This window comes from Cimex lectularius, unplaced genomic scaffold (assembly GCF_000648675.2).
Source record: "Cimex lectularius strain Harlan isolate CLEC.00 unplaced genomic scaffold, Clec_2.1 scaffold469, whole genome shotgun sequence".
Lineage (NCBI taxonomy): Eukaryota > Metazoa > Arthropoda > Insecta > Hemiptera > Cimicidae > Cimex > Cimex lectularius.
The window spans coordinates 69,691-82,239 of NW_019393014.1; the positions used below are offsets into that span (position 1 = coordinate 69,691).

The following is a 12,549-nucleotide window of genomic DNA, read 5'->3' on the forward strand; positions in this document are numbered from 1 at the left end:
TAGTATTTCGACACTGTAAACCATGTATGTGAACCTGTTGTTAATTAGTGATGTTTTGAGATTTAGTATTCAATGCGTTATTTCTATATTTCAAAGTTTCCCAGCGTTCAATTTTTCGACCTTTCTGTACGTCGTATAATAGGTTCATGCTTAGATAAAATATTTATTAAAATATTACTAGATTTATTTTTTCTTTTAATATGTGACAAAATTAAACACGTATTCCCTATTTTCTTCATACCTTAGTTGATTATTATTTAAACAAACTTTCACTATTTAAAGAATTTGCACAGGATTTTTATTTTGGTTAGTTTGTTTATGATGAAATAGTATTACTTGTTACTACACTATTTATTTGTAATATCAAAAAAGGCGTATTATGTTATGCTGAAAGTTTAAAAAAAAAAATAAGCACTATAAAAACTCTCGCTTCTATTATTCAACTGCCCTTTAAGTGCTGCATATTGAATAAAAGGCTTAATCATAAATCACAATAATACATTTCTTCGTTATGACCTAAATAAAAGAAAGAATTATAAACAATAAGTAATTTAACTACTAGAATACGATAATCCGATTGCCATACACAATTTTTGTAAACATAGAACTAAAGGTTGAACTGTAACTAGTAATATTAGTAAATACGCATTTTCTCCACACTATGAATTATTAGAGGGATTGAAAGTTTAAAGGCACAGAAAAGCATAATAAATTAACATAGGTGTAGCCAATTATTATAGTAATGCCCACTGTGTGAGAGGAAGACAAATCGATGATATTATCCACTCTAATTAACAAATATATCTTTGTTTTCATAATTAAAAATAATACCTTAAGAAGCAAGAAGTAGGACACATCGTCTTTATGGGAAAAATAGAAGATTTAGCAGGGTTCATTAAAATTAAAATGAAACTCTTAAACAGTGATGCGAACTATGTCCACACCAATATACTTCGTCTATAATTCTTACTTATTCAGAAATCGTGAGATGCGGTCTGGTGTGATGTAGGTTTCAGAAAAACATTTTCTTTATCGTGCCAACGTTTCGATCTTTATTGAGATCATCTTCAGGGCCTGGGATTTACAAACATTGTTTACATATAACAATTACATTTTGGATGTGGAAAAGTGAATTTATACAATGCAAAATATATTTTTTATATATTCAATCAAAGTATTTCTACTCACTCAAAGTGTTTGTCTTCTGTGTAATTGTGCCATTCTTGCGTGTCGTGTTGAGAGTGCCAGTGAGATTTTGCTGTTTTATGTTTATATACGTTGGATTTTGAAGGGGTGGGGAAGGAAGTCGGTATAGAAAAGACATTTTTGTATAAGGCGTCGGCTTCTTTGAGGTGAAAAGAGCCGACGAAGGGAAACAATGTGTTGGTAATGGTTCGGCCAGATTATCCTTTCAGGATTATATAGAAAGGGATAAATAGGAAAAGGAAAGCTAAATTGTTGGGAAATTAGACTATGTGAAAAATATTTGATGTGTGGAATGTAATGTAATGATATATGTATGTTATATATATTGAATTTGATTAATGATTTTGACGTAGCTGCGACTGAGTTTACATGTATATGTTCTATAATTGATGCTGTGTTTATCTCTGTTGATATAAACCATTTCTAAGAAATTACGTTTATGTTTGTTTTGTTCTGTATGTAATATTTTTGGATTTTTGAAGTCGAAACATTTCTAAGAAATTACGTTTATGTTTGTTTTGTTCTGTATGTAATATTTTTGGATTTTTGAAGTCGAAATTGTGTTCGTATCCAAAATGGTGGGCGAGTACTGTAGGATTTTGCTTGGGTTTTTGCAATCATAGATGTGTTGCTTTTCTCTCTTGTCCGGATATTGGTATGTAAGGCCTATGTAAGTTGCCGGACAGTTTAAACAGTTGATCCTGTAGATTACGTCAGATTTATTTGTTATTGGTGTGGGATCTGTAAGTTTGGAAAAAGTGTTTGGATTGTTTTCTAATTTTTGAAAGCTATTTTGAAGTTATCGGACGAGAGAAATGTGGTTAATTTATGTGATAAGCCTTGAATAAATGGCATGGAAATGCATGCCGGTTTGTTTGTATTTGATAGACTTAATGTAGTATTATTCGTAATAGTGGATGGTGTTAGTGTTGAGTTGTCGAGTCAACAACTACAACTCAACTACAATTCACCATAAACCGTTGTATCTCGTGAGGTGCTTTTATGCTGTTTATATGTCATTTCTCAGTACTAGTAATTTTAGAACCATGAGATAGTAATGATATCGACATTGTAACTTTAATAAGTTCGATTATTTTTAGGAAACATATAAAAAAATAATGTTAGTAATTATTGATTTACCGTGTCAGTTGTTTGTCTGTTTTTAATTAATATTGTCGTTTAAATAAAAAAGTTTACAATTGTATTGAAATTACATCATGCCTTGTTTTTAATTTTTAATAAGACTTGATTTACGGGTAGAGCTGAAGCGAATAGATGTCATATATGGGGTGAAACTTTTCAAAATTATTCTATGATTTATATGTGTAGGTCTAGAAACGCACCTTTTAAAGAGACACGCGTTAAAATTTAGTACAGTCGTCGTTTTATTAAGTAATTTGCGCCGCCTTCATGAACGTTCTGAAAAGAAGGCGAACGGTTTTAACGAAAAGTTTCGGTAACCCGTGGGGTTGGCGGCGGCTAAGGCTGTTAGAAACGCTTTTCTTCTGTATAATGGCTAAATGGGTAATTGGGTTTCTCCCTTAAAATATGTAAATCTTGTTTTCTGAACGTTTACCTAGGCTGAGTGGGATATTGCTTTATAATTTTATCATACGTTCTCGCATTATGGGAAGACCGACGCTAAAGTATACTGTTACCGAGCCAGGTCATGAAATGGCTTTTCTAATAATTATAGCTTTAAAGGTCTTGGGAAATTTTATGAATGGCCGTTTGGGGAGTCTAATGTAACAATATTCCTTATTATTTTAATAATTCTAAGCTGCAAGAAGAATGATAAAGCCACTCTTGTAAATGATATGTCACATTGGCTATGTAAACTTGCTCTTTTGCATATTTAATCAAAGATTTTCAATTCAAACAGATCTACCCGCTTTGTAAATTAATATTGTAAATGGAAAAGCAATATTTGAAGGTACTTATTTTCATTATATTACACTAAAAAAAAACGGACCACTTGGTTTTTGCACGAAAAAATGACCAACTTCGGACATGCATATTTTCTTAGATTTTTAAGACATAGACCTGCGCTAGGTCTCCTTTTGTAGAAAATGATACGTTGACTTTTTACTTACATGGCTTTTTAAAATGTTTTCCTAGCTTTAGTCATTCATCAGTAAATTCAAAACTTCTGGAACGTGACAATTTTTGTACTTTGCATGAAAACTTCAAAGTGAGTAGCGGAGCCAGGAAATCATCCTGGAGCGACGCCCTTTAGCAATCGATAATAAATTTTAATAAGCTTACTCTTGGTCACATTCAACTTTGCACGAATTTTCAACCGTTTTCGAGTTATTCGCGATTTTTGGGGGAAAAACGTGGTCCTTTACGTGCTCATTGGAAAAACGCTCTACAACGTTTGTTAGGAGTACTTTTTCCAAAAGTGACAAGGGATGTGACAACTCTCACTTTTTCTTACTTTGACCTTTTGGGATGCGGAATGCTTCTGCTGTCGATAACCACTTGTTTACGTCATCACGGAAATTCAACTTTTGCATCCAAATTCACAGACGTTGTATGGCCGTTTGGTTTTGAATAGCGTTAGGTTTATGTATGGTAAAATCGAGAGAGAGAGTAATGGGGTTTTCCATGAACAAAGGGCAAAAATTTACACGTTTAAGAACTTTTGAATTTACTGATGAATGACTAAAGCTAGGAAAACATTTAACAAAGGCATGTTGTTCTGCGTAAAACTTTCTAAAAAAATTAGTCCTAGCGCAGGTCTGTGACGTAAAAGTTTGAGAAAATATGCATTTCCAAATTTGGCCATTTTTTCGTGCAAAAACCAGGTTGTCTTTTTTTGGCAGTGTATTTGGCATTTTCATTCGTCCTCATACTTGGTACACGAGTTAGGATCCAGAATTTTTTTATGAATGTTATGTTTTTGTAAAGTAACATTTTCGTTTGTTTTGTGTGAACGTCAATTGTTACAATTCACTCTTCAATTAGTTCTCTTAAATTTTTACACACGCTGTAACTATCAACATTTTCTTGTTAAGGTGCGGTAATACAAAATAATAGAAATAGTTAAATTTTGAATAAAACTTTAAAGTTCACTTCTTTTATCTATTACGTTTGAAATAAAGTCTTTCTTATCCAGATAATTTTAACCAAGACTCTGCAGAATATGGTCATTATAAAACTGTAAAAAAAGCCAGTCTAAAATGAATCTCAGTTCCAGGCATTAAATTTAGGCAGTAAATTTTAAAACGTATTCTAGTAATAAGAAAGAAAAAAGCTGATGAGGAAGGGTTTTTTAAAACCAATTAAACACGGGATGAACTGACTTTAATTTAATTAAAAGTATGAAAATGTAGATTATCTAAGTCATGACGAACTTGGTAGAAGTAATTTTGAAGATTTCCCAAGTTACAGATGGAGAAAGATCAGCTAATTAAATCTTCGAGATGACCTCACCTCTTTCTGGGACAGGTTCGGCCGTCCTTGGGCCGAGGCTGATCTCGGAAGATTGCCTGAAGAGTGTCCCGATCAACGCAGTACACCTGAGGGCGAGGTGGCCGTTTGGACTCATATGCGCAGGTTCTACTGTCAGGTCCAAATTGAGGATGGAGTGCTGGAGGCCGTTACCGGAATCGTACACCCTTGTACCTGGCACACCCACCTGTAAACAAAGTTAACTTTTTACTTTTTACCAATTGTTACATTGAGAACGAAGTTTCTACTGGAACAGGAAAACTTTCAACCTCTTCCGTAAAACTTGTTGAGACGACAGGTCATTTATACTGACCGAAACGTTCGGTTTCTTGAAAAAGTTTGATATCAAAACAAGCTATTTCAAACAAAATCTACTTTTCCATTAATGTACAATTGATTAACGTTTGCTTCCAAATGGAAAATCATATTATATGGCCTTTTGTCATGACAAAAAATCAAAAACAAAAAATAATTAAATTTATATATATACTTTCTTTAGTTAGCTATAAATAAAATGCTATCGTTCATCGTGATCGCGACAGCTCAAGTGGTAGAGCAGCGGCATATCTAGCGGACGGTCGTGGGTTCGAATCCCGCTCGTATCACTGTCTTTTTTATCCAACTAAAAACCTTAATTAATTGAAAGATATTAATTGGTCAAGCGGACCACAAAAACTAGTGAATTGTTTATTAATTTTTGTTTTCATAAAATCAAACCATAAATAGTCTTCATTGTTAAATTTAAAACAAAAAATAACGATTGCATTTATCGCAAATATTGATATTGATTGATTGAATTATTAAACAGTTATTACTTATTATGATGACTTTGAGCCACCTAGATGACGCAATACGAACGTAATAAGAAAAATTAATATTTTTATATGGCTAAAAAACAATGTGAATTAAGCAGCTAGGACACATTTTAGGAATATTTCATTCAATTCATTACTTTTCCCTGCTGCAGAATTATTCCCCCAGAGCTGCTTCAAAATATTTAGATAAAAAATATTTAGAAGTCTTGAAATATTTTGTATCTTCAATTTTTTATCCACCATCCTTTGTAAACGTATAAATTTATGAACTCGTTATATTCCTATCATTTCCCATTAACCAATAAGAAAGTAACGCTGCAACGAATTGCAGTATTATTCTACTTTCTTTTTTGTGCTTTCAAAAGCTTTTTTCTTAATCTTTTTGAAGAAGTTTTTCTATTTATAAAATATCATGTAACTTTCAGGCATCTGCAGTGAATATGTCATTGATTTTGCGCTAAAAATGGTTCTTTCTTCCTTTTTTAATTCATGTTTTTGACACAAACAAAACGCAATAAAACGAAAACTAAGCTCCTAGCAGCCCTGAAGACGCGATCTGAGAGTTCGTAGAAAATTCTTAAGAATTAAGTAATAAATTACTCTCATATTAGCGATTTTATGATTTCAATGAGTTCAGCAGTGTTAACAACAATTACAGTCTCGTTCGCTTTATTGGCACAAATATCGCTTCTCTTGTGCCCCGGGATATCTTACTCAAAAAGATACACAGGCCTTAATGAGAAAAAGGGTTTAATTAAATAAGCGTTCCACTTCGATGGTGGCGCCATAGGATTATTGCTCAGCCTTCAAACGCGCTCAAACTCAAGATTATCGCGCTGGGTCGTAGATTTGGATAGCTGGATGCAAATTCTTCTGATGATGAACTCCTCGAAATCCACCTACGAACTCATACTCCAGATCCATGTCACTACTCTCACTTTAAGTATCCCGAACGCAAGACTGTAACCATAACAACTTTGTCTGTCATTTTGTGCCTCAATACTCTCACCTCCTCACTAATTCCTCATTTTGATTTTTCCGTGGTACAGGCCGGTCTTATATCCTGGCTCACCAGTTGCGATGCTAGAACCTTCGGAGAGCGCTGACCCCTGACACATGCAGAAGTGGCTGTATGGTCCAGATACATTATTTACTGTCAATAAAAACCAAAGCAACCTCAAAGAAAAATTGTCATAAGACCCTTATTAATAAATAATTTCGTCTATTTCTGCGTCGCTCAAACACAACAACTAATACAAACAAGACGGAAAAAAATAACCTGCGTTCATCACTGTAAGGTAAAGGTCCCTGGTTCGAGTGGTCTACCATCAAAATAAAAGAACCCAATGAATTTGACCTAGGGTAGAAAGACCTCTCACCTCAAGATTGGAGCTTTGGATGAATCGTCTTTTTTCGTTTTCATGTGCGATCGGTACGACAATATTAATTAATTATACTTTAAACTTGTAAGTTTTGATAGATAGACAACTAATTGGAAACGACCTAACCACAGGTTTTTCAGCCCGGACACCCAGTGAAAAAATCTCCTATGGAGTTATTATATATTCCATCAAATTTTATTGTACGTTATAAATTACAATTTAACTCCATTAATTATTCTTTTTATCTAAGGTCTTGGTTGAGATGAAAAAGTTAGTGTCTCGAGCGGGGTTCTAACCCACGACCTTCGACTCAATACGGTTAAAGCAGCGGCGTATTAGCCTAATGTCCGTGGGTTCGAATCCTTCTCGTGACATTTCAACCAAGACCTTAGGTAAAAAGAATAATTGATTCAAACAAATATGGTCAATTATGACCGCTATATAAGGGCTATAATCACCTTTGTGTACAAAATATATTATATTCTCTGAAGAGACTCGAAACCAGAGATCATGGTCAGTGATTTCGTATCTACAAAGGAGATTCAGGGTTTTGTCAAACAATCATCATAGCACCAAAGCAACACGGACCTTTGGAATCATAGACTCAAACCCTAGAAACTGGAAAAAAAGAAAGAACTGGAATGTTTGGCCGCTAATGTACACAAGAAATTATGGCCATTTATACAAGCCGTGAGGCATGCAGAATGACTACTAGGGGACACATCTATTAGGAGAAAGTGAAATTCGTACTCTACAGAAAGTATCTAAAAATCCTTACATGTATATTTACATGATATGCTCCAGTAAAATACGTCTTTTAAGATGCACAATGTGGAAGAGAGAAAACAGAACAGATCCTTTACAAATGTTATGAAAGAGCAAGTAAAAAGGTTTTAAGTTACCTAAAAAACCGTTCGTGAACTACATAAACCCATAGAATACATACACATGAGCGGAATTATATTCCTTTTAAATAAAAGGAAATCTTCCAGGAAAATCGGTAGTATATTTCCGATAGAATAGATAAATATTTAAGGCCAAAAGAGCATAACACAACAGCATACTGGCAGTAAAAGAATATTAAAAAAATTATATGACATTTTCAAAAGATTTAAAAAATGAGATTCCTTCCGAATATTGATATCGGAATTCGGCATTAGCGTGTTCAAACGGTTTGTTAAATTGCTTTAAAAGGGTTGTTTAAAAAAATATGGTATGCGTGTTTTTAGCACAACCGTTCCACGCGTTTTTTCTTGATTCGTGTCCCATCAAACATAAACTAGATTGCAACTAGACATAACGTTCATGAAATTGTTACAGCATTATCCGACCTCGGGCTAAACGTAAAGAAGTTCTTTTCAAGCAAGGTAACATTCAGCTATACTACACTGCCCGTCAGACCAAGAAAAAGTTAGGTATTCATGAGATCAACCATACCCACCATGTAGGCTAAACTTTGTTCAGTTAGATTATTACTTGTTTCGATCCACAGCTAACTTTGTTCAAGGGAAAATGTATTAATTTTGCAGAAGTAGAAATTTGAGTGTACAAGTTTTTCCCAAGGGGTTGTACTAACGTGGAATCAAACAACGGGTTGAAATACACCCAATGACAGGGCATTACAATAGTCTAAATATTGAATGGTTTTATTTATTTATACTAAACAAAAAAAACACTTATTTGCTGAGAAAAATCAGACAATATTACGGTCGCTTGCATTAGGGGCATTCACGATATTTCTGTTAACCCTGTTAAATCTGTTAGTTCGTATTATATCGAGAAAAATTATGACGTAGCCTTGTAAGAATCGGTTAGTTAACATTGCACGATCTAACAGGCCAAGGCCAATGTTAGATGTCAGGTTGAAAATGTAGTCTATGCGTTAGGGCGTAGGTGACCAACGTGACAGCCATGAATTGGACAGTGTTTTTTGTTTACACGTACTTTCCTTCTTAAGTACACATTAATTAAATCAGACCAATACATTTCTTTTGTTAATTTCTGACCGGCCCTTATATTGTCATTCATAAGAGAAACATCCCCTTTTCTATTAAAATATTTATACGCTCTACAAACAAAATTAAACATCTATATAAAAATCGTAGGTCTCGGTTACTTAAAACTTGTTAAATCGGCTGCAAAACATCGTTGAAAAAAGAAGTCCATGCTTGGCGTAACACTAAGTGGAACTGCTACCTCTCTAATTTAGATCCAAAAAAATCTTTATTCTGGAAAATTTGCGAAATATTTTATATCACGTAGTAACATCGACAACACAACTTGTTCTCCGATAGTATACAATAATAGGGGTATTCACGAACTTTGTGTTAAGCCTGTTAACTTTGTTAGGTCCTGTTAGATCGAGAAAAATGATGACGTAGAATTGTAAGAATCGCCTAGTTGCTCGATCTATCAGGCCAGGGCCAATGTTAGATGTCAGGTTGAAAATATAGTCACATTGCTATCCGTTAGGGCGTACATAACCAACATGGCAGCCATGAATTTAACAGCTGTTTTTTGTTTACACGTACTTTAATTCTTAAGTGCGCATTAATTAAATCAGACCAATACATTTCTTTTGTTAATTTCTGACCTTCCCTTATACTCCCATTCATAATAGATACATCCCCTATCCTATAAAGTTGTAGGCTGTTAGACGTTAGTATACAAGGTAGGTATGCCGGCACGAATTGAAGCGTGTCATTTGTTAGTATATTTCCAATGCATAGATAGCATTTTGAATTAAAGAGATAATTAATTTTCCTTTTTTTATCAACTTCTGACATCTTACAATTTAACACAAGAGAAAACCAAAACAAACAGCAACAAGCCTTCAAGAACTGCTATAACTTTATTTTTGGTTCTACCAATCGCCAGGCGCAACATTTCGGAAAAATTAAGGTTTAACTTGCTAAGAAAAAAAGGGGCGTTCACGATCTCATTGGAGATATCTTTATTCCAGTGAACACCCAAAAAACATCGTGAATACGCCTATTGATTATATTACAAACATTCTACCACCAATAGTAGCAATATACTAGTAGAAATGTCAAATAGTGCAAAAACCACAATAATGTGTTGTAATAAAGTAACATGGATAATTTATATCATCATCATACCCAAACAATTATCACTGCCAACATTAAATTCTTAAGAAGACTGTACGTTTAAAAGGGGAATATTTTCTTTTACGCCAGGCCTCCTTATTTCCAAATATACGAGACATTTGAACAGAACAGGCAGAAATCCGAATTAGCAAACCGTCTTATCGATTCGATTTAAATGCAAATAGAATGAGACTTTCCGCCAGGTTGTCCCATCGACTCCCGCGGCTGCAACAAGTGCAGTCATTCGGACATTACTACACAGTACATGACGAATAATCGGTAAAATAGTGTATTTAATTGATAATAGTTTTACGCTAACATCCATCTAACATATGCATTTATAATTTGAGGAGGAGTAATTGACTATGTAATACATTTTGATTTAAATAGGATATCTAGAATGATTAGTACTTATATTATTATATTAGTATTATCGTTATTCAATATTTTGTACAAATATATATACCTTGTCTCATCTTTAACCAAAAATGAACACTCGCCATTTTAGACGAACCGAATAAGAAATCGAGTGCCGATTCAACATAAATTGTAATTCACTAGTTTCGTGGTCCGCTTGACCAATTAAGATATTTCCATTAATTAAGGTTTTTAGTTGAGATAAAAAATCAGTGTCAACAGCGGGATTCGAACCCACGATCTTTGGCTAGATACGCAACTGCTCTACCACTTGAGCTAAAGTGACCTCGATCCACTCGAAAAATGGCAGAAAGGAGGGAAAATTCAAAAGGTGGGGTTGAGATGGGAAGATAGTGTCCGTTTGGATCGAGATCACGATAGCTCAAGTGGTCGAGCAGCATGCGTATCTAACCGAAGATCGTAGGTTCGAATCCCGCTCGTGACAATGATTTTTTCATCTCAACTAAAAACCTTAATTAATTGAAATATCATAAAATGTAAGATGTATTGCGATAAAACGTCCAAAGAATTTTTGCATATGACAATTTAAGTACAGTATAATGCTACTTTTGTATTGTTTAGCACGTAGTTATGGCTAGATATTCAATGTAAAAGTAGATCCGAGGTAAAGTGAAAGTGTGATAATATCAAAGTCAGCATCCGAACTAAGAGAAACTTGATTTGTCAATGAAAATGCATCAAAAATTTGTGTAACAAATTAATCTTTTTCGCTTGTTAATAAACATGAAGGGGTTGTAGAAGTGTTTGGGAGTAACTACAGTGCAAGTTAATTTGACATATTTGCTTCAGTTAGTAAGTTAGGCGAGTGTAAATAATATGAGCTGGCAGTTGGGATGATATGTATAAAACTACTGAAATTTGAAATTTTAAAAAAATCACTCCCGTAGATAGTCAGCACAACCAAACCCATCGATTGATTTATTTGTATTACATACATTTTCTTTTATTCTATTTAATCCTTTTATTTTAAATATTTTCAGATCCTTTATACGCTAAATGGGCATTCTTCCCTACTGTCGGCTATCTCGTTCTTATCAATTAACGGGTTTAAAGCGTTGTAGAGGGGCTCTTGGATATTAACATGGATTTGCATATAAATTGAGCGCATCGCTTTGCCAGTTTGGTACAGTTTATTTTTGAAATTTGAATATCCTTTATTTAAATGGAAGCAATTTCATTTAATTTTTGCTCATTTTCCTCCATACGGGTGTATTATTGGTAATATTAATAACGCATAATAGCAATAATTATAAACATATTTTCAGTACAACTTAACAAATTAATTTAAACATTTGTATATCGCAAAATTTAAGTAAATCAAGAATGGATTTTGTCAATTATAAAATAAATCTCTATACAATATCTCTTGCATTATCGCATCATACTTTGACTATTATTCTTTCGTGGTATAAAACTACATTCTTACAAACTAAATTGAATAAACGATAGATTTATATTTCTAAATAGATCTAATACAATTAAACTATCATTCCAACCATTTTATGGTTAATTAAATGTCGCAGTCCATACCCCATATAATTAAATAGAGTTTTGAATGTTTTGTTAATAGCCAGTTGCTATTGTCGGTTTGGGTAGTTTGTAGTATTGTCGAATTGGATTTACTTGTTCGGTCCGCTCGTACCTTGTGGAAAATCTTGTTCGATTTGCATTTAAATCGAATCTATAAGACACTATTAATTTGTATTTCTGACATCTGAGTATTCTGTGCAATCGTAGTGTTTAATTTGAAATAAAAATTCAGGAATAGATGTGGATTGAAATGTGACATTACAATGAATCATCTTATCTAAATATTTGTGAAAAAAATAAACAAAAAAGAAAAAAAAATTCAAGGAAGGCAATGCTCGAATCTATTGCCGACCAGAACTATCCATGGATCTTGTAAAGAATCACTATGGAAATCTTTAAAACCATTTTGGGGAAAATACCATTGACAAGCAATTGGCGCGGGATAAAAACATTTAATTAAACATTTTTGTTGGTACTAGATTCTTTACGATCCTAGAAAAAAATATTTATTCACATTTATGTTTTTGTTCGGTATATATTCCAAGATTACTATATACAACCGATTCGATTTTTATATAAGGTAATAAAATAATATGAAAATCGCGTGACATGTCGATA

General features: G+C 33.4%; 1 protein-coding gene across 1 annotated transcript in view; it reads right to left on the bottom strand.

Annotated features, from left to right (window-relative positions):
• LOC112128044 overlaps positions 1 to 12,549 on the bottom strand; it is a 37,164-nt gene that overhangs the window by 3,994 nt on the left and 20,621 nt on the right. The window contains exon 3 of the mRNA XM_024229803.1: positions 4,642 to 4,846. Within this exon, the coding sequence (XP_024085571.1) occupies positions 4,642 to 4,846 (205 nt within the window). The remainder of the gene's footprint in view (positions 1 to 4,641; positions 4,847 to 12,549) is intronic.